Source organism: Dendropsophus ebraccatus, chromosome 4, assembly GCF_027789765.1.
Source record: "Dendropsophus ebraccatus isolate aDenEbr1 chromosome 4, aDenEbr1.pat, whole genome shotgun sequence".
NCBI lineage: Eukaryota > Metazoa > Chordata > Amphibia > Anura > Hylidae > Dendropsophus > Dendropsophus ebraccatus.
The window spans coordinates 143653808-143672928 of record NC_091457.1 but is presented as its reverse complement, the minus strand read 5'-3'; the positions used below and the strand labels follow the sequence as shown (position 1 = coordinate 143672928).

General features: G+C 45.9%; 1 protein-coding gene across 1 annotated transcript; it reads right to left on the bottom strand.

Moving 5' to 3' along the window:
• Positions 1 to 286: 286 nt before the first annotated feature.
• XRCC6 (X-ray repair cross complementing 6) lies at positions 287 to 19027 on the bottom strand. Its single transcript, XM_069967289.1, has 13 exons — positions 18902 to 19027; positions 12030 to 12123; positions 10580 to 10689; positions 8879 to 9017; positions 7534 to 7788; positions 7234 to 7417; positions 5683 to 5869; positions 5428 to 5596; positions 5016 to 5177; positions 3453 to 3582; positions 2229 to 2329; positions 1342 to 1455; positions 287 to 701 (listed from the first exon to the last, which is right to left on the bottom strand). Exons 2-13 carry the CDS (start codon positions 12109 to 12111, stop codon positions 502 to 504), a joined length of 1833 nt encoding a protein of 610 aa, XP_069823390.1. The 5' UTR covers positions 12112 to 12123; positions 18902 to 19027; the 3' UTR covers positions 287 to 501.
• Between the last annotated feature and the right edge of the window lie 94 nt (positions 19028 to 19121).

Below are 19121 nucleotides of genomic sequence, written 5' to 3'. Positions count from 1 at the left end.
GTCAGTGCTTATCTATGAACTTACTGAGAGAAGATTGCAGGGTGTTGTGCTGTGCAGGACTGCTCCGTGCTCAGTCACTCCTAACAGCCCCTCCCCTCTCCATAGCCACATAATGGAGACAGAAATCCTGCTTCATTTGATGTGAGGGGGGAGGCTGGGAGATTGCTTTTTTAGTACAGAAGGAAACTCTTTTAGTACATAAAACCTATTACAGAGTTTCTTTAAATCGCTTGTACTGTTGATATTTAATGTTTTTTAAAAAATGGCCCTGAAATGACAGTTACGCTTTAAACATACAAAAGAAAACTTTATTCCTGCTCTGGAACCAAGTATTTACATCTGGATACAGAGGTCAGATGGTAACCATGTTAATATATGTTGCTTTATACAGTATATATAAACTGAAGTGTCATCAGGTCATATTGGAAACTAACAATAGTAACAGCAATGGAATGTCATACAAAAAAAATAAAAGTATTTGTCAATTGGAAACATAAAGGTTCAATTCTTAAAGTAATCTATAAGTGCATCCATAAGTTCCTGCTTTTTTCCACCCTTCAACCCAAAAGTACGACACAATTCCTTCAACACGGGTACGGTGAGTTTTCCCAGTGTTCCATTCTTGATGTGGGCTCTGAGATCTGCTTCAGAAATGGAGGTTTCGGTCTTGGCTTTCTTTACTGCTTGGTTCCCATCACCACCTAGAAAAAGTGAGACACAATTTAAAGGAATTATTCAGGATTAGAAATCAAACAGAGATACTTTTGTTGTAAAAAGATCACCACCCCTGTCCTCAGGTTGTGTGTGGTATTACAGTTCAGCTCCATTCATTTCAATAGAACTAAGCTGCAAAACCTGTACCCAAACAGGGGAGGCGCTGTTTCTGGAAGAAAGCCGCTAGGTTTTTCTAAGCCTGGATAAACCCATTGATGGAATATCCTCATCTCACAATGTAATGATATACAAGAATGTCTATATACCATAACATGCTTGGCGGAGGTGTGACTTATGGGATCCCCCACCAAACTTCAGAAGGATTTGTAACACACAGTGGTAATTCCTGGTCACTATCTGTGCAGGGGAGCTACAATACAGGCCTATATCAAATAAAAGAACAAAAACCATCAAATATAATATTAAAGAGAACCAATCACTCAGATTTTCCTGGTAACACTACTAGCAGCACCCAGAAGATGTGCTAAAACGCTGCCTTACCATGTGCCCTCAGTCTTCTGTAATAACTTGAGCTGCCGAAATTCGGTCTAGTATTCCGATGCACGCCAGTACTGCATTCAATGCAATACCAATAAACCATTAAACTACATGTGCTGGTTTTCTCACCTTGTTTTCTTTTCACGGCTTTGCCTTCAGGGTTATATCCAGGAGGGTAAACTAATTCTTTGAACTCTTCTGCCAGAGAGCCCAATCGATTATCTATCATGTCTGTCTTTGGTACTGGAAAAAAACATGTTAGAGTGTCATGGCAAATACAAACCCTACGACGACTTGGGACAAAATGTATTTTTAATATGTTATTTCATAAGCAAAGTTAGACAAATTCCTAATGTACACTAGTTAGGGGAAATGCACATATACTGCTATTTCCCTCAATTTAGTGGATCAGACAGGCTTCAATTTCTCAACAACAACAAAAAAGTGATGTCACGACCCAGTCTATACCTGAAGGGTCCAGCAGGGTGCGCAGTATATGTAGAAATTACATGTAAATGGTAAGTTATAATTTTTTACATGTACATATACTGCGCCCCCTCCTGGACCCTTCAGGTATAGACTGGGTTGAGACATCACATCATTTTTTTTAAAGAAATTGAAGCCTGTCTGATTGAGGAAAATAGCACTATATGTGCATTTCCCATAATTAGTGTATAACATGGCTTCTTTCTTCCAGAGACAACACGACTCTTGTCTCCAGTCTGGGTGTGGGGTTTTTCAGCTCAGTTCCATTGAAGTCAATGGAGCTGAATTGTAATACCGCACACAACCTGAGGACAGGAATGGTGCTGCTTTTGCAAGAAAGTAGCTGTGTTTTGTCTAATACTGGATGACCCGTTTAAAGTCATGGCGATCGAGCACCCACATGAGCTGCGTTTCCACCATCACCAGTGATGATAAAATAAGTATCTTCATGCTCATGTAATACATAAAGCATGTCACTTATACCACATTAGGATAATAGATCAATGAGGAGGAAGCCAGGTAAATCTTACATGTTAGATCTTCAATAGGTTCTGGCTCCATCAAATCGAGGGCGAGGGCTTCCAGGTTACGGAAATGTTGTTGTAGTACAGGGTTCTCAAATGCGTCACTCCTAGACAGTCATGAAATTAATGGGTTGGTAAGAAGAGTGGGGGCAAAATATTATACTGTGCATACATGTCTCATGGCAAATATTAAAACATATCCCATTCATACTGTATGTAACATGAACTAAACCACACAATGTATACCTCCAGCCAGAGATGAAAAAAAATAACAATCAACTATGTATTGTTTTAGTCACACGTTTCGCATTCGCAGTGGATTTCCCGCTGCAGCAAAATCCACTGCGATATGCGGTACAGTTATGCCCTATGGCTCTGCATTCTCGCAGCGGATTTTTAATGCGTTGCGGCAGGACAGTGCACTACTTGGCTAAGAGGGACATCCAGACGGCGGGAGCCCCCAAAGCAAGCTGGAACTTGGAACAGGTACAGCATGCTGCGGCCGACGCGGGGGTTAAAGGGGCGGTCTCCTTACATACTTACAGCGGGATGTCAACCTCGCTAAGAGTATGTCTTCTCATAGAAACTACAGGCAATGGATCCGCAGCGGCTTTCACTGCAAATGATCTGCCCTGTGTGTTTGTAGCCTAAAGAGGTATTGTGATCTCAGCTTGTTATCCCCTATTTGTAGGATGGGAGATAACAAGCTGATCACTGGGAGGGTCCAACCGTAAAGATCCCCACTGATCCAACCACCTGCAATAACCTCACCATGCTTGTGTGACCACCTTAGCCTACGCTTCATTCATTTTCTATGAGTCTGCCACATATTTCTCAGTGCTGAACTAGTATGCGTTCATTGGCCCCATACAGTTCAAAATTAGGTAAGTGCTCCTTTCATTGCAGGATGATTGAGTCTCCGCTCTCAGGATCAGTGGGGGTCCAGGTATGGATAGGGGATAACAAACTAAGGTAGGAATATCTCTCTGAATGAGATCCCTCTAGTCTCCTCCTGCAGTATTGTACTGTAAAGTTGTCACCAGAATATCAGTTTCTAATCACAGTCAATGGAGGCACAAGAGCTGTATCCATAATTGTTCATCAACACTTTTTCCAACACAAGTGGCCATTGTTCGTATCAGAAAAGTGAGAGAGATTTTCAAGTCAGATTCTACTTTACTATTCCGGCTCCTATCTAACAGTGATGCACTAATATCCACCCCAACATACCTGTACTTAAATCTCAGCTTATGGACAATCGCCTTCATCTTATCCACCTGCTCTTCGCTAGGAGGAATCACCTCGGGGTAGTCTAGTTTGCGAATATCATCGGCATATGGCAAGTAAATGAGATTGAAACCTAAATCAGGAATATTAGTGTTACTGCTGTGTTATTTCTCAATTTCTCATCAACAAAGAGACAAGAACATAGAATAGCATGAGCAGAAAAGAATAAAAAGTGCTCTTTTTATTACTAACCAGAGTATACACCAACATTACAGCCTAACATTGTATAGATTCCCGAAATAGCTCTGACTCATAGATACATGGAGAAAGGTGTTTTGGGATAAATGGCATCAAAATGTTTCCAGAAAATCCTGAAGTCTTGTAAGTTGAGGTGTGCAACCACCATGGATAAGACTACAGATGATCGATTAGATAGAGATCTAAGGAACTTGGAGGCCAGGTCACCACCTTAAACTCTACGACATGTTCCTCAGACCTTTCCTAAACACTTTTTGCAGTTGGCTGGGGTGGTATTCTGCTGCTGGAAGAAGGGATGGACTTGGACTGTACAATGGTAAGGTAGGTGGTACGTGGAGCAGTAACATCCACATGATGACAGGATTCAGCAGAACGTTGCCCAGAGCATCACACTTCTTCCCAGAATGCATCCTGGTGCCATCTCTTCCTCAGGGACCTGTCCATCAGTGTGATGCAGCAGACCAAGTTGCCTTTTCCTATTGATCCATGGTGCAGTTCTGATGCTCATGTATCAATTGTAGGCACTATTTGTTGGTGAAAAGGGGTCATTCATGGGGACTCTGACCAGTCTGTGGCCCCATACACGACAAGCTGCAATGCCTTGGATGTTCTGACACCTTTCTATTATAGTCACCTGGAACTTTTCTGCAATTTGCTCTACAGCAGCTCTTCCTTGGGAGTTTTCCCCCACTTTCCACAAACACAATAAGTCTTGGGCTCTTGTTACCTTTCTCTCTCTATATATATATATAGGGCATACAGCAGCTGATAATGACTGGAGGACTGGAGATAATTTTAATAAAAGTAAATTACTAATTTCTGTCACTTCCTGGCGCTAGTTGATTTGATTTTTGATTTGAGTTGATTTTTTTTCCGCTGGAGTTGCCCTTCAAGCGTTAAGTTCCATTCGACTTCAAAAGGTATAATTACCTTTTATAGGGAGTCTGACATTTCTAGATCATATTCAAAGCTCAAGTGTCAGAGGCTGTGTTGAGCCGCAGCATGCACGCCATATCCCTTCCTCCCCCATCCATTCCTGCCTTGACTAACTGACATACAAGGCTTATTTTCCAGCACATCAATCAGGCAAGGCAGGGAAGGGAGAAGCCATGCATGCTGCAGCTCAGCTCTGTCTCTTTGACACAAGATCTCTAAGCAGGATCTAGAAGTGACAGATTTCCTTTATCCTCCCAGTCTGTTTTTAGAGTATGGGAGAAAATGGGAGCCTCTAAAGGACAAATACACAAGCACTGCAGAACATACAGATTTAAGGCTTAACACCAAATTTAAGTACCGTAATTTACTCACCTGGAGGTTTCACCTGTACATTTTCATCATCAAGTTTCTCTTCTTGTGGGACTAATGCCACAAAGCGAGGTGGTGTATTTCGGCGGGGAGTATACCTACAAATAGCCATCACTTGTCGTTCCAGGCATTTAATGAGCAGAGCCTGGAATAATGTGCTGCTACCTAAAGAGAAAGAATATTTGGTATCATATACAAGCAGGTACACTGCTATAACATTGGTTCTGTGCATTGCACTATGCATACACGTAATGTAAATGACTGCCAGCTAACACCTGTGATATGCAGGAGATAGTATGGGACTGTGTATTTAGTGTAATATACATGGAGTATGTATATGGCCGTCTTTTCTATTAGTATCCAGGATCCCCAGTAGGTGACGCTCTTATTTCTCTGTATCCGGTATAGGACTTACCACTGACCAGTGACTCCTCTGGATAAACAAACTTTGCCGGCTGGATGAAATGATGCGTCTTCAGCAAAATGACAGGCTTAAAGCCAATGAGCACAAGGCTCGGATCGTCAAACCTCTTCAGCTCTTCTGTCTCCTCCTTCTCCAGCACAATCTGCCGGTTACCATATGTCTGGCCACAGAGAAATGAGTGAGAGACTGTGAGGGGTATTTCCCGAAGTGTCTATATCATTGCGCTTTCGCCATCACCTTACATACCTGAGCTTTCTTTGTGTCGCTAGGAAGCAGAAGGCTACCTGTATCCTTGTTGAATACTCTTGTCTTAGTTTTTACAGGCTCGTTGGTGTCTCGGTACAGCTTTACAGGGGCTGGCTTGTTAGCTTTTTGGATCAAGCTGTATATTCCCACGGTAAGGTAGACGTCATCAGCCAGCTTTAGAGGGAGTCTGCAATGAGGAAAACCATTAGAACACTACTAGTATTACAGTGTAAGGTTTACACACACAGTACGGACAACAGCTATTGTTTGGTACTCAAAAACAATGGCCGTTGTTGCACTGAAATCAATGCAGAACGGATGGAAATAAATATGTCAATTATTTTCACGGTCCTAGCGAACAATAGTCGTTGTTCAATACACTGTGTGAACGGCCGCTGTTTGCACTGACTTGAACGCAACGCTCAGTATGAACAAAAAAGACTGTTTTTAACGGCAAACGACGGTTCTTTTCGTTAAAAAATAGGTTAAGTGAACATAGCCTAAAAGTGTTTTTGGTGTGACGGTAACTAAGTGAATGCAACGGATTAGATCCGAGCAGAGGGAGGAAAAATTACTTAAAGGTGTAGTATATCTGGGTCAATTGCAAAGGGGTTATCCAGTGTTAGAAAAACATGGCCACTTTCTTCCAGAGATAGCACCACTCTTATCTCCAGTTCAGGTGTGGTCTGCAATTTAAGGGGTTATTCAGCGCTACAAAAACATGGCCACTTTTTCCCCTCTCTCCAGATTGGGTGGGGTTTGGAACTCAGTTCCATTGAAGTAAATGGAGCTTAATTGCAAATCACACCTGAACTGGAGACAAGAGAGGGGGGAAAGTAGCCATGTTTTTGTAGCGCTGGATAACCCCTTTAAACTCAATTCATTTCAATGGAACTGAGTTGCAAAACCTGCACCCAAACTAGAGACAAGAGTGGTGCTGTCTCTGGAAGAAAGAGGCCATGTTTCTCTATGATATTCATGATATACCTTTCATTTTTGTGATTTTATCTACACAAAACAGTGAAGTTTACTGATACCTAATGTTTAGTTCATGCAACCTGCAAGGCTTATAATACATTGTTTGATGTCCTGGTTGCAGCTATGGTAAGTGTCAAGTAGACGGGTTCTTTTAGTTAGGTACCCAGATCTCTCTGTTTTGAGCACTTTACTTGCCCCTCCTCTCACCTCTGATAGACAGCTCTAGTGGTTTCCTGATTGGACACTATAGTTGTGCAGTGATTGGTGGCAATGGGCAATGATGTGTTTTTCTGATTTGTGTTTTCATGATTCTCTCTGATAATGCATGACATCTTGTGCCATGAACAGGCACTGTATGGACTGTAGGCTATTAGCACAGGACAAGAGGTGTCAAAATGAATACACAAGTTTTAAAAGAAGTCGTAGTGTGCAGTGGGTATCTCACAGGTGCACAGTGGGAGAGGTCTGTAACATTGTATGATGTTGCTGGAAGTCCCATAGACTTGTATTGCCATGCAAGTCTATGAAACTGCTGACAATTTCAAAAGTGAAAGTAAATTGTTGGCCCTCTACCTGCACAATGATCTCTTCTTGTTTTCCTTGGCTCGCACTTTCTTCATGAGGTCATCTAGCTTTCTGGAAGCTTTAAACTGTACGCCAAGGTCTTCATCATCATCGATATTTATGATCTCACGATAGAACCGAGAGACGTCAAAACCGCCTTTTTTTTCGAGATGCATGAGGTCCAAGAAAATCCCTTAAAAAAAAACCACAAACATCTGTTTAGAAATTTGCCGCGTCTCTAGATTGTAACCACATAGATAACTTTTCTGAAATGATCAAACCATGCAAACAGAAAACTTATAGCCGTACCCAGTTCCCGCAGGTCCTTCGCCTTGGTCACGGCCTGTGTGATTTTGGCAGAATCCCCGGCGTGCGGATTATCCTCGTTGGTGAACAACATTATTCTCTTGTGACTCATTTTCATCTTGACGTTGCTGAAGAGATTTGTGCAGTGCCAGAGAGCCTCCCCCAGTGAGAAGTCCGATGAGTGGCCGATGGTTTCAGAGAAGTACTCTCTTCCCTTCTCTTCTCTGTATTTATCCAAATCCAAGACTCGCTTTGCACCTATATTCACATAGAGCAACAAGTAATGACCCAGAGCCAAGCTACATTTATAATACATGAAAGCTTACAATCTACTGTAAAGAGGCCAGATAATTTCTAGTCACAACAGGAACGTCACAATGGAGGGACAAAGGAGCAGTGAGATATCCAGGATACGCATGCAAGACAGGATAGCTGACTAGAAAACCATCCAATGCCTAGAATGTATTGTATGCATGTACTATCAATAGAACAGGCGCAAGATACCAGCAGGGGGGCAGACTATTACCTTGTCAGCTATCATGCCTCATTAAAGGGGTAGTCTGGTTAAAGTATTATTCTTTCAAACCAACTGGTTTCAGAAAATTATATAGATTTGTAATTTACCTCTATTTAAAAATCTCCAGTCTTCCAGTACTTATCAGCTGCTTTATGACTTGCAGGCAGTAGTATATTTTTTCCAGTCTGACAAAGTGCTCTCTGCTGCCACCTCTTAACAGGGACTGTCCACAGCAGTAGCAAATCCCCATAGAAAACCTCCCCTGCACTGGACAGTTCCTGACACAGACAGGGGTGGCAGCAGTGAGTACTGTGTCAGACTGAAAAGAATACACCACTTCCTGCAGGACGTACCGCAGCTGATAAGTACTGGAATAAAGATCAGGCGTTTTTCCACAGACTTTAATGTAGCACATTATTAGATTATAAAGACTGACACACTTTCCCCTTATTTTACTGCCTATTTTGCTTTTATTTTACTTTACGTGCATGTAGCCTAAATGTGAACATATTTGGTAGAACTATGGGGGTGATTTATCCAACATGATGTAAAGTGAAACTGGCTCAGTTGCCCCTAGCAACCAATCAGATTCCACCTTTCATTTTCCAAAGAGTCTGTGAGGAATGAAAGGTGGAATCTGATTGGTTGCTAGGGGCAACTGAGCCAGTTTCACTTTACACCGTGTTTGATAAATCTCCCCCATTATAGGTGTATAAATAGACAATAACATTAGATTCTGCAGGCCTAAACACATCAGAATGAAGATGGCCACTGTGATGTCACGTTACTGCTCAGTCTGTTACATATCCCATCTTGGTATAACCCTCTTACCTGGTGTATCCAAATCATGAAGAACATAAATGTGTTTAAAAACATCGGAGCTTTTGCTTTCCTTAGTGCCAAAGAAAACCACGGCCAGGAGATCGCGGTCACTGCTGATGATCTTGCTGGTATACACACTGCGGATACACTAAGACACATCCAAAGGCAAAACAGTGATAAGTGCGGGATGGTTGGGATGGTCATATGTCGGCATTGTCATTTATACATCTCTGCATTTTGAGAACCATAACATATAAAGAGAATACCTCTTTTTTTATCATTTATCGTACAGTATAAATAAAATTTTATTCTGAGTTTTATCTCATTTATGCCAATAACCTTTATTCCTCTCAAAAGAGTTAAAGCGACTCTGTACCGACAATCTGTCCCCCCCAAACCACTTGTACTTTCGGATAGCTGCTTTTAATCCAAGATCTGTCCTGGGGTCCGTTCGGCAGGTGATGCACTTATTGTCCTAAAAAAACTTTTTAACTTGCAGCCCTGTGTCAAACTGGCATGGCCAGGAGTGTCTGTGCCCAAGCCTTGCACCGCGCCTCTGACCCTCCTCCGTCCCTCCATTAGGAATGTCCTGGCCAAGATTTCTCTTATTCACCACCTGTCTGAGCACTGCACATGTGCTGGATCGCTAAGGCACCTGTGCACTGTTAACACAAGTGATGACTTGAAAAAATACTGCCCAGGGCATTCCTAATGGTGAGGAGGGCGGGTAGGAGAGATGGAGAGGTGGTGCAAGCCTAGGGCACAGACACTCTAGGCCACACCAATTTGACGCAGGGCTGCAAGTTTAAAAGTTGTTTTTTTAGGACAATAACTGCATCAACTGCCGAACGGACCCCAGGACAGATCTTGGATTTAAAGCAGCTGGTTTGGGGGGTCAGATTATGGGTAAAGAGTCGCTTTAAGACGTCTTGTTTGCAGGACAAGTTATATTTTTCAATGGTTCCATTTTGGGGCGATTCTTTTAATTTTTTTTTACCCACTATGGGGCTTGACTGGACAGTTTTCTGATGGCACATGTAAAGCTATGTTACCATCTAAAAAAAGCCTACGTCTAAGGTATACACCGATGTACTGCAAGGAACTGAACACAGTCTATGAAAGAGTAGGTGTTTTACAGATAGACAGGGCCTGACACGAGAATACACATGGCCACCATCCATAAAATGGCTAAATGAGAAGCATGCTTCATTTTAAGAATATGTGCATACTTTACAAAACCACCTGAATGTCCACTTAAGAGGGTACTCCAGGTAGGAAGCGCTCTTTCAGCAACAGACAATGATGCCCACTTACCTCCCTGGCTTCAGCACTGGGGCCTGCATCATGCTGCTCCAGTCCTTGGGTCTCCCAGCCGCTCATGTCTCAGAGGGAACTTTAGATGTTGGCAGGCCTGCTCAGCCATTCAGCGCCTGTAGCGGAGTGCCGCCTCTGCTGATGAATGGCTGGGTGGGCCTGACAACATTTCAAGGTCCCTCTGAGACGTGAGCGGTCAGGAGACCCGGGGGACTGGAGCAGCATGATGCAGGCCCCAACACTGGAGCTGGGAAGGTAGTGGGCACCATTGTCCATTGTTGAAAAAACGCCTTCCACCCGGAGTACCCCTTTAAAATAACACTGGCTCTGTATCATGGGGGGATAGATAGGGAAGTGATACGGATAAGGACCAGAGTGCAAGCGGCAGATCCTTACTTGCAGAGCAATGTCAAACGGCGGTAAATCATCATCACTCAGGCTCTTAAACATTTGTTTAGACGCATCAACGAGGAAGATGAGACAGTCCCGGCCTCCGTAGCGAAACTCTTGTCCAACAAAGGAACACAAACAAAGAGTAAAAATGACTGTTCTGCACAAGTAAACGCACAAACACATAAAGAAACACGTAAAGAAAAATAATAAAACCATTAAATGCTGAATCTGCAGTGTGCACTTTAATATAAAACAAGCCCAAAAACAACTCACATGTAGGTGTGTACAAGAACACAATACTGCTTTATAGCACTGTCCCTGGAATCAGTGGCATAACAGGCCCCCATAGGTATAAGGTGGTCAAAGCCATTCAGAGGAAGAGTCTGTTATGTGAATGGGGGGGTGCGCATGATGAACGTAAAGATCAAATCCCTTGGTTCTTTAAGTGTACAAAAGCTTTCAGACAAGATGACTAGTCATAGTGACACGTCCAAAAATTGTGATCGGTGGGGTCTGGCTGCTAAGATCCCCCCCCATCAATAATTTGAACAAAGGGACAAAAGTGGCAATTGAGTCTGCTGGGCTTTCTTTGGAAAGCTTAGCACATGCAGTTTATGGCTATGTTCACACTTAAGTCCCTATTACATGGGGCAATGTAGAGAGCAAGCGAGAGGCGACCTGTCAGGTCAGAGCTCGCTTGCTCCTCGTTCCCATTCCACTAATATATGTAACACAACTACTAAATGGTACAAACAAATATAAAGCTGGGTTCACACCACGATTGTGTGCCTGTACTGGTCAGTAACCTGTCAAACTAAAACACCAATGTATCTGTGCTCAGACAGGCATTGGCCCACAGACCCAAAAAGTTGGTTTACTGCAATTTTGAGTCTGGCCCCTAAACATGTATATAATTGGAAAATGACCCAAATTCACTAGCTGAGGCTTAGAAAAACATAGCTGCTTTCTACCAGGACCAGCACCCCTCCTGTCCTCAGTTTGGGTGTGGGGTTTTGCAGCTCAGTTTTATTGAAGTGAATGAAGCTGAGTTGTAATACCCCACACAACAATGAACACGAGTGGTGCTGTTTTTGCAAGAAAGTAGCCGTGCTTCTTCTAATCCTGGACAACCCCTTTAAAGTCTATGGGGCCAATGCCTGTCTCTGCACAGTGAGGGCACAGCTGTGGTGTGAAATCTCACCTGGTGGATGCATGGCCGTCGGACTTTCCAATCCTTAGAATTTGTATGAAGACAAACTGGAGAAGGTCAGCATCTCCATATAAAATTCATTTATTGATCTAGATCATGTGCTTTGCATGTTCATGTACAGTTTTTCTTTTGGACATTTTCTAAGAATTTTATGGAATTTCTATAAATGGATTTTATATGGAGATGCCGACCTACTTTAGTTTGTCGTCAACTCACCCTAACCTTTCCAGCAGAAATCCTTACCGCCAGGTTCCCCTTCTCCTTCTTCCTGTTCTTCATCCTCATCACCCTCTTCTTTATCATAGAAGGATTTCCATTCAGCCATTATTTCAGATATCTGCAAGGAAAAGACAATGATAAACTTATACAAAGTTATGGAAACTGGACCAAACCGTGTAAAGACTATACTGTCAGCTAAACAAGAAAATATGTCTAACATAAGAAAAGTCAGGGATTTTAATGAAAATTGCCTCTTCTCCACTAAACCTGGCCGTTCCAGTGTCTGTAAGCTTTTATCAGACTGAAGAAGTTATGAGTCTCCTTGAGGAAAGAACCAATAGGCATGTGTGGTCTCACAGGCCATGCAATGCTCCAGAGGAAAAACATGAGCACATTAGCTCTCTTCCAGAAGAGAAACAGCTTACTCATCCTCTGTGCCAATCCCATGCAGTTAGTAGTTAGACCATCATCCTAATTGGGCGGTTTGGAGCACTGTGGGCGGAGCTACAGCCCGCAGATCTGCCCCAAGGCGGCTCACCTGCCGCCTGATTGGTGTTCTGGGGGTGGTAGCCCCACCCACAATGCGCCAAAATACCCATATAGTAGGGCTGGGCGATTAATCGAATTAATTCGATTAATCGTCCAGAACGTTGAAATCGATTTGATTTTTTGTGAAAATCGTAAATTCGATTTTCACAAAAAATCATTTCGGGCTGCGGTGCCGGGGAGAAGCTGAGAGAAGGGGGGTTGCGGTGCGGGCCGGCGGGAGAGCTGTGGAGGGGCGGTGTGGGTGAGCGGGGAGAAGATGCTGGAGAGGGGCGGTGCAGTGCCGGCGGCCTCCAGCCACTGACAGCGCCGCCGCTGATCTGCCCCCGCCCCTTCCACTGAGCGTCCCACTCCCCTCCCGGCCAGATATGGAGGTCCCGGGTCTGTGGAGGAGGAGGCCGCAGGGACTACAGTAGGTGGTGATCGCGGCGCTGCTCGTCCTGGAGCTATACAGCGGGATCGGGGGGCTCGGTGCAGACCCCCGTTCCCGCTGTATAGCTCCGTGACCTGCAGCTATGCGATCACCACCTACTGTAGTCCCGGCGGCCTCCTCCTCCACAGACCCGGGACCTCCATATCTGGCCGGGAGGGGAGCGTGTGTGTGGAGGTGAGAGGAGGAGGAGATGTATGTGCCCTCCTGCTCCAATCACCTCCAGCTGCACCAGTCACCCCCCAATCCCCTCATTGTTCCCTCAGTGTCCCCCCCCATTCCCATTCAGTGTCCCCCCCCAGTCCCCTTCAGTGTCCCCCCCCCAGTCCCCTTCAGTGTCCCCCCAATCCCCTCATTGTTCCCTCAGTGTCCCCCCCCCAGTCGCCTTCAGTGTCCCCCCCCAGTCCCCTTCAGTGTCCCCCCCGTCCCCTCATTGTTCCCTCAGTGTCCCCCCCCAGTCCCCTCAGTGTCCCCCCAATCCCCTCATTGTTCCCTCAGTGTCCCCCCCCAGTCCCCTTCAGTGTCCCCCCCCAGTCCCCTTCAGTGTCCCCCCCCAGTCCCCTTCAGTGTCCCCCCCGTCCCCTCATTGTTCCCTCAGTGTCCCCCCCCAGTCCCCTCAGTGTCCCCCCAATCCCCTCATTGTTCCCTCAGTGTCACCCCAGTCCCCTTTAGTGTCACCCCCAGTCCCCTTCAGTGTCCCCCCCAGTCCCCTTCAGTGTCCCCCCCAGTCCCCTTCAGTGTCCCCCCCCAGTCCCCTTCAGTGTCCCCCCCCAGTCCCCTTCAGTGTCCCCCCAGTCCCCTTCAGTGTCCCCCCCATCCCCTCATTGTTCCCTCAGTGTCCCCCCCCGTCCCCTTCAGTGTGTCCCCCCCCAGTCCCCTTCAGTGTCCCCCCCCAGTCCCCTTCAGTGTGTCCCCCCCAGTCCCCTCAGTGTCCCCCCCAGTGTCCCCCCAGTCCCCTTTAGTGTCCCCCATTGTCCCTCCAGTCCCCCAGTGTCACCCCAGTCCCCTTTAGTGTCACCCCAGTCCCCTTTAGTGTCACCCCAGTCCCCTTTAGTGTCACCCCAGTCCCCTTTAGTGTCCCCTATTGTCCCTCCAGTCCCCCAGTGTCACCCCAGTCCCCTTTAGTGTCACCCCAGTCCCCTTTAGTGTCACCCCAGTCCCCTCAGTGTCCCCCCCAGTCCCCTCAGTGTCCCCCCAGTCCCCTCAGTGTCCCCCCAGTCCCCTCAGTGTCCCCCCAGTCCCCTTTAGTGTCCCCCATTGTCCCTCCAGTCCCCCAGTGTCACCCCAGTCCCCTTTAGTGTCACCCCAGTCCCCTTTAGTGTCACCCCAGTCCCCTTTAGTGTCCCCCAGTGTCACCCCAGTCCCCTTTAGTGTCACCCCAGTCCCCTTTAGTGTCACCCCAGTCCCCTTCAGTTTTACCCCAGTCACCCCTCATCTATACCTGTACTACTACACCCCTCATCCACTATACCTCCACTCCTACACCCCCTATCCACTATACCTCCACTCCTACACCCCCTATCCACTATACCTCCACTCCTACACCCCCTATCTACTATACCTCCACTCCTACACCCCCTATCCACTATACCTCCACTCCTACACCCCCTATCCACTATACCTCCACTCCTACACCCCCTATCCACTATACCTCCACTCCTACACCCCCTATCCACTATACCTCCACTCCTACACCCCCTATCCACTATACCTCCACTCCTACACCCCCTATCCACTATACCTCCACTACTACACCCTACGTAGATGGAGGCACAAACATATATGGGGCCTCTGTTACACTGGAAATCAATACAGTTGTTGTCTAAAATATTAAAATAGTATCTGATGCTGCAGGGAGAAAATGTTCTGTTTATTTAGCAAAAAAGGAAAAAAAATCGAGATTTAAATCGAGAATCGTCAAAAAATTTAAAAAAATCGAGATTTTATTTTTTGCCCATATCGCCCAGCCCTACCATATAGCATAAGGATCTAACTACTAGGTGCAAAGGAACAGCACAGAGGATAAAGGTAAGAGAAATACCTTAATCCTCCGTGTCACGTGCACAAAAGGGCATAGCAGCAGATTGGATTTGCCTAACCTGTTAATAGTTTCTCTTTAAGGGTACAAACACACTTGATGTATCCGGCTTGCTTCAGCGGTTCCCTGCACGTCCCGCCTGGCCAATCAGTGCGCTGCCCCGCCGCAGCGCATTGATTGGCCGAGCGGGACGTGAAGACACCGGGAACCGCCGAAGCAAGCCGGGGCTGGGATCAGGTGAAGTATTAGCTCCGGCAGGCGGGGGGTTAATGGGGCAGGCTGCGGACAAACTCGCAGCAGGATGTACATCCCTGCTGCGAGTTGGTCTGCTATTGAGTAAACAGGGACGGGATCTGCAGCGAGAAACTCACTGCGGATGTCAAGTGTGTTTGTACCCTAAGGGTACAAACACTCACGACTGATCCGCAGCGGATCCCTGCCCAGTAATCTCTATGGGCAGACATATTCGCAGCAGGATTGACATCGAATTCGCAGCGAGAAAGCAGCTGCGGATCAGTCGTGTGTGTTTGTACCCTAAGAGTCTTGTACTTGTGTAGAGAGGAGTCACTGTAGTTGCTGCAATTTTACTTGTTGAGGTTAAAATTGTAGCGACATCAAAGCATGAATGTTGTGATTCTTTATTACAAAAACAAAATTCTGACATGACAAAATGAAGAGACCCTAGAGGGAGATGAATACTTTCAGCCTGTGTTACATGTACAGAGGATCTTACATTGTGCATTGTAAGGGTGTGTTCACACTGAGTAAATCAGACGGAATTCCTGTCTGCCTCACTGTGTCATAGCCTGTCTATGGGAGAGCACACACTCCTCTGCTGCTGCCGCTCTCCACTCAAAGAAGTGACACGTCACTTCTTTGAGAGGAGAGCCGTGGCAGCGGAGGAGCGTGCGGTCTGCCATAGAGAAGCAGTGAGGCAGAGTTCCGCCACGAAATTCTGTCTGATTTAATCAGTGTGAACATACCTTAAAGGCTAAAAAAAAATAACATTCTGCAAAACATAAAGTAACTGTAACCAGATCCCTCAGTAAAGTGATCTGTCTCAAGACTGAGCAACCTCTCCAGCAGGTGTAACAGGAGTTCAGCAAAGATTCACCAAACCAGGATCTACCGAATCCAGTGTTGATTTTTTATTCTTGTCCTTTCATTTTCCAAAATTCTCTCAGCTCCAAGCAGGAAGCGCTGGGAGCATAGCCTGTCAGGATCAGATGTTGTGTGTGTACATGAGGGGTAGCACGTTTTTCATTAGTTTACCCTTCTACAAGCTTCCTCTGTAACTTTCAGTTGTCTGCGATCTATTACCCTTTAAAGTCATCTGGGCGGGGAGATGGGTCTCTCTGCTTGGGGAGAGAGCTAACGCTCACTGACAGCTCCTGGGGTCTCTCTGCCTCCCTCCAGCTGCCCCTCCTCTCTTCATAGACTTCTATTGGCATCATGGAACTCAATACCTTCTTTAAAGGGGTTATCCAGCATTAGAAAACACAACAACACAACTCTGGTCTCCAGGTAGGGCTGGGCGATATTGGCCTAAATCAATATCGCGGTTTATCGCATATGTAGCTGCGGTAACGATAATTGGAAGATAACTATGAAACGCCCCCTTTGTAAGACACACCCCTTTACAAGCCACACCCACTTGGCCGTGCCAAACTGGGGATAGTTTGTTTCAATAAAGTTAAAAAAAAGTACAGTAACTCAATGAGCACCAACCCGCACACTACAGGACGTGTATACACAGGTATATAGCTATGTACTATAGGTACCCAGAGTACATATGATGGGTATGTAGTATGTATAGGTGACAGTACAAAGGCACTGTTATGGGGACATTATGAGTGGCACATTATAGGAGGCTGTAGATGGCACTGCACTGACACGCTGTGAAGATATCTATCTATCTCCTATCTCTCACTCTCCTATCTATCTATCTCCTCTACTATACGGGGAGGCGGGCAGCGGTGTATGGGTATACAGGGGGGCGGGCAGGGGTGTATGGGTACACAGGGGGGCGGGCAGGGGTGTATGGGTATACAGGGGGCGGGCAGGGGTGTATGGGTATACAGGGGGGCGGGCAGGGGTGTATGGGTATACAGGGGGCGGGCAGGGGTGTATGGGTATACTGGGGGGTGGGCAGGGGTGTATGGGTATACAGGGGGGGGGGAAGGGGTGTATGGGTATATAGGGGGGCGGGCAGGTGTGTATGGGTATACAGGGGGCGGGCAGGGGTGTATGGGTATGGGACACTGAGGAATATTCTCCCCTGGACCCTGCTGCTTCTCCACTTCCCGTGTGCACACCGGCGGCCCTGCACACACAGGACATTAACGTGCAGCGCTCACCGGACGGGGGGTTATTGTCCCCAAAAGTTATACAAATCCCCAATATACACTTATTACAGGAAATGATTATAAAGTGCTTTTTTCCCTGCACTTACTACTGCATCAAGGCTTCACTTCCTGGATAACATGGTGATGTCACTTCATGGATCACATGGTGATGTCACTTCCTGGATAACATGGTGATGTCACGACCCGACTCCCAGAGCTGTGGGGGCTGTTGCTGCTGGAGAGGATGATGGCAGGAGGACACTGAGGGACACAGGGCACCGGAGGGACACTGAGCATCCCCCTGCCATCATCCTCTCCAGCAGCCACAGCCCACACAGCTCTGGGAGTCGGGTCGTGACATCACCATTTTATCCAGGAAGTGACATCACCATGTTATCCAGGAAGTGAAGCCTTGATGCAGTAGTAAGTGCAGGGAAAAAAAACACTTTATAAGCATTTCCTGTAATAAGTGTATATTGGGGATTTGTATAACTTTTAGGGACAATACAAAATTTTCGCCGGACTTCTCCTTTAAACTCCATTCCCTTTAATGAAACCGAGTAGCAAAACCTGCTCCCAAACTGGAGACAAGAGTGGTGCTGTCCCTGGAAAAAAGTGGCCATGTTTTCCTAATGCTGAATAACCCCTTTAATCTCACAATTATCACTGATCATGGGGTAATGGACAAGGTACATTAAAGTGTCATTGTCATTTCACAAAACTTTTGGCAAGTCACAGTGACAAGTGAAAAGTTTTGACCAGTCCAGGTCTGAGTGTTCAGACCGATTGGGAGATAGAGCCGGGAGAAGACCACACTAAGTGCGGTTCTCTCCCAGCTCTGTATCACGTGATCAGTCAGACTTCTCAATCAGGCTCCATTATAAGTCCAACTGATCAAGAGACACCAGGAGAGGACCACGCTTAGCACGGTATCAACCGATGGGTATGGGTCTGAAGACTTGGATAGATCAAAACTATTGACCTATCTCTATAACATGTCAAAAGTTTTGTGAAACGACAGAGACACTTTACGTTGTAAAGCCCCTTTAAGACTGTGCAAGTCCAGCCCCAGGGTGAGAGTTAATGTTCCCTAAAAGCTCCTATAGCCTATTTCTCTGGCTGCATCCTCCCCCTCTTCATAGACTTCTATAGGCAGCATGTAATTCTATCCCTCTGTGCACCTGATGGCCCTTTATGGAACTGACTTGAGCTGTATTCTAGTGAATGATGATTTAGGAGAGGAGAGAAAGAGGCACGTTTTTCTGATAAGATATATTACAGTAAGTTTCTTATATTTGCTTGTACTAATGACTTATATAACGTTAGTTGAGACTACAGTGTAATGAAGGCAGGCAGAGCGCCATCTTTTGGCAGAAGGAGGGAAACTTCGCATTAGGCTTGTTATGCTCTGGTTATCGCGGTTATAACGTTACACGTGACTCCAGTAAGTCATGCTTTGCATTGTTGTGGGGGATATTATTACTATAATCGCACAGAGTTATATTATAACAATACCTCAGTTATATTATTACAATACCTCAGCGCAGCACCCACTTCCCGCTAATCACACAACCTCGCGTTCTTTCCTTCCCGGTTAAACTTAGAGACTCTGAGCCGCACACGTCATCACTCCGCGCCGTTACTTAGTGGGCGTGGCATGATGTATCAACACGTTTACTGCCCAACAGTTCGCAACTCCTATTGGTCATGACAGTGCAAGTGGGCGTGGTCCATCCCTACATTCTCTAGCCTCCGTG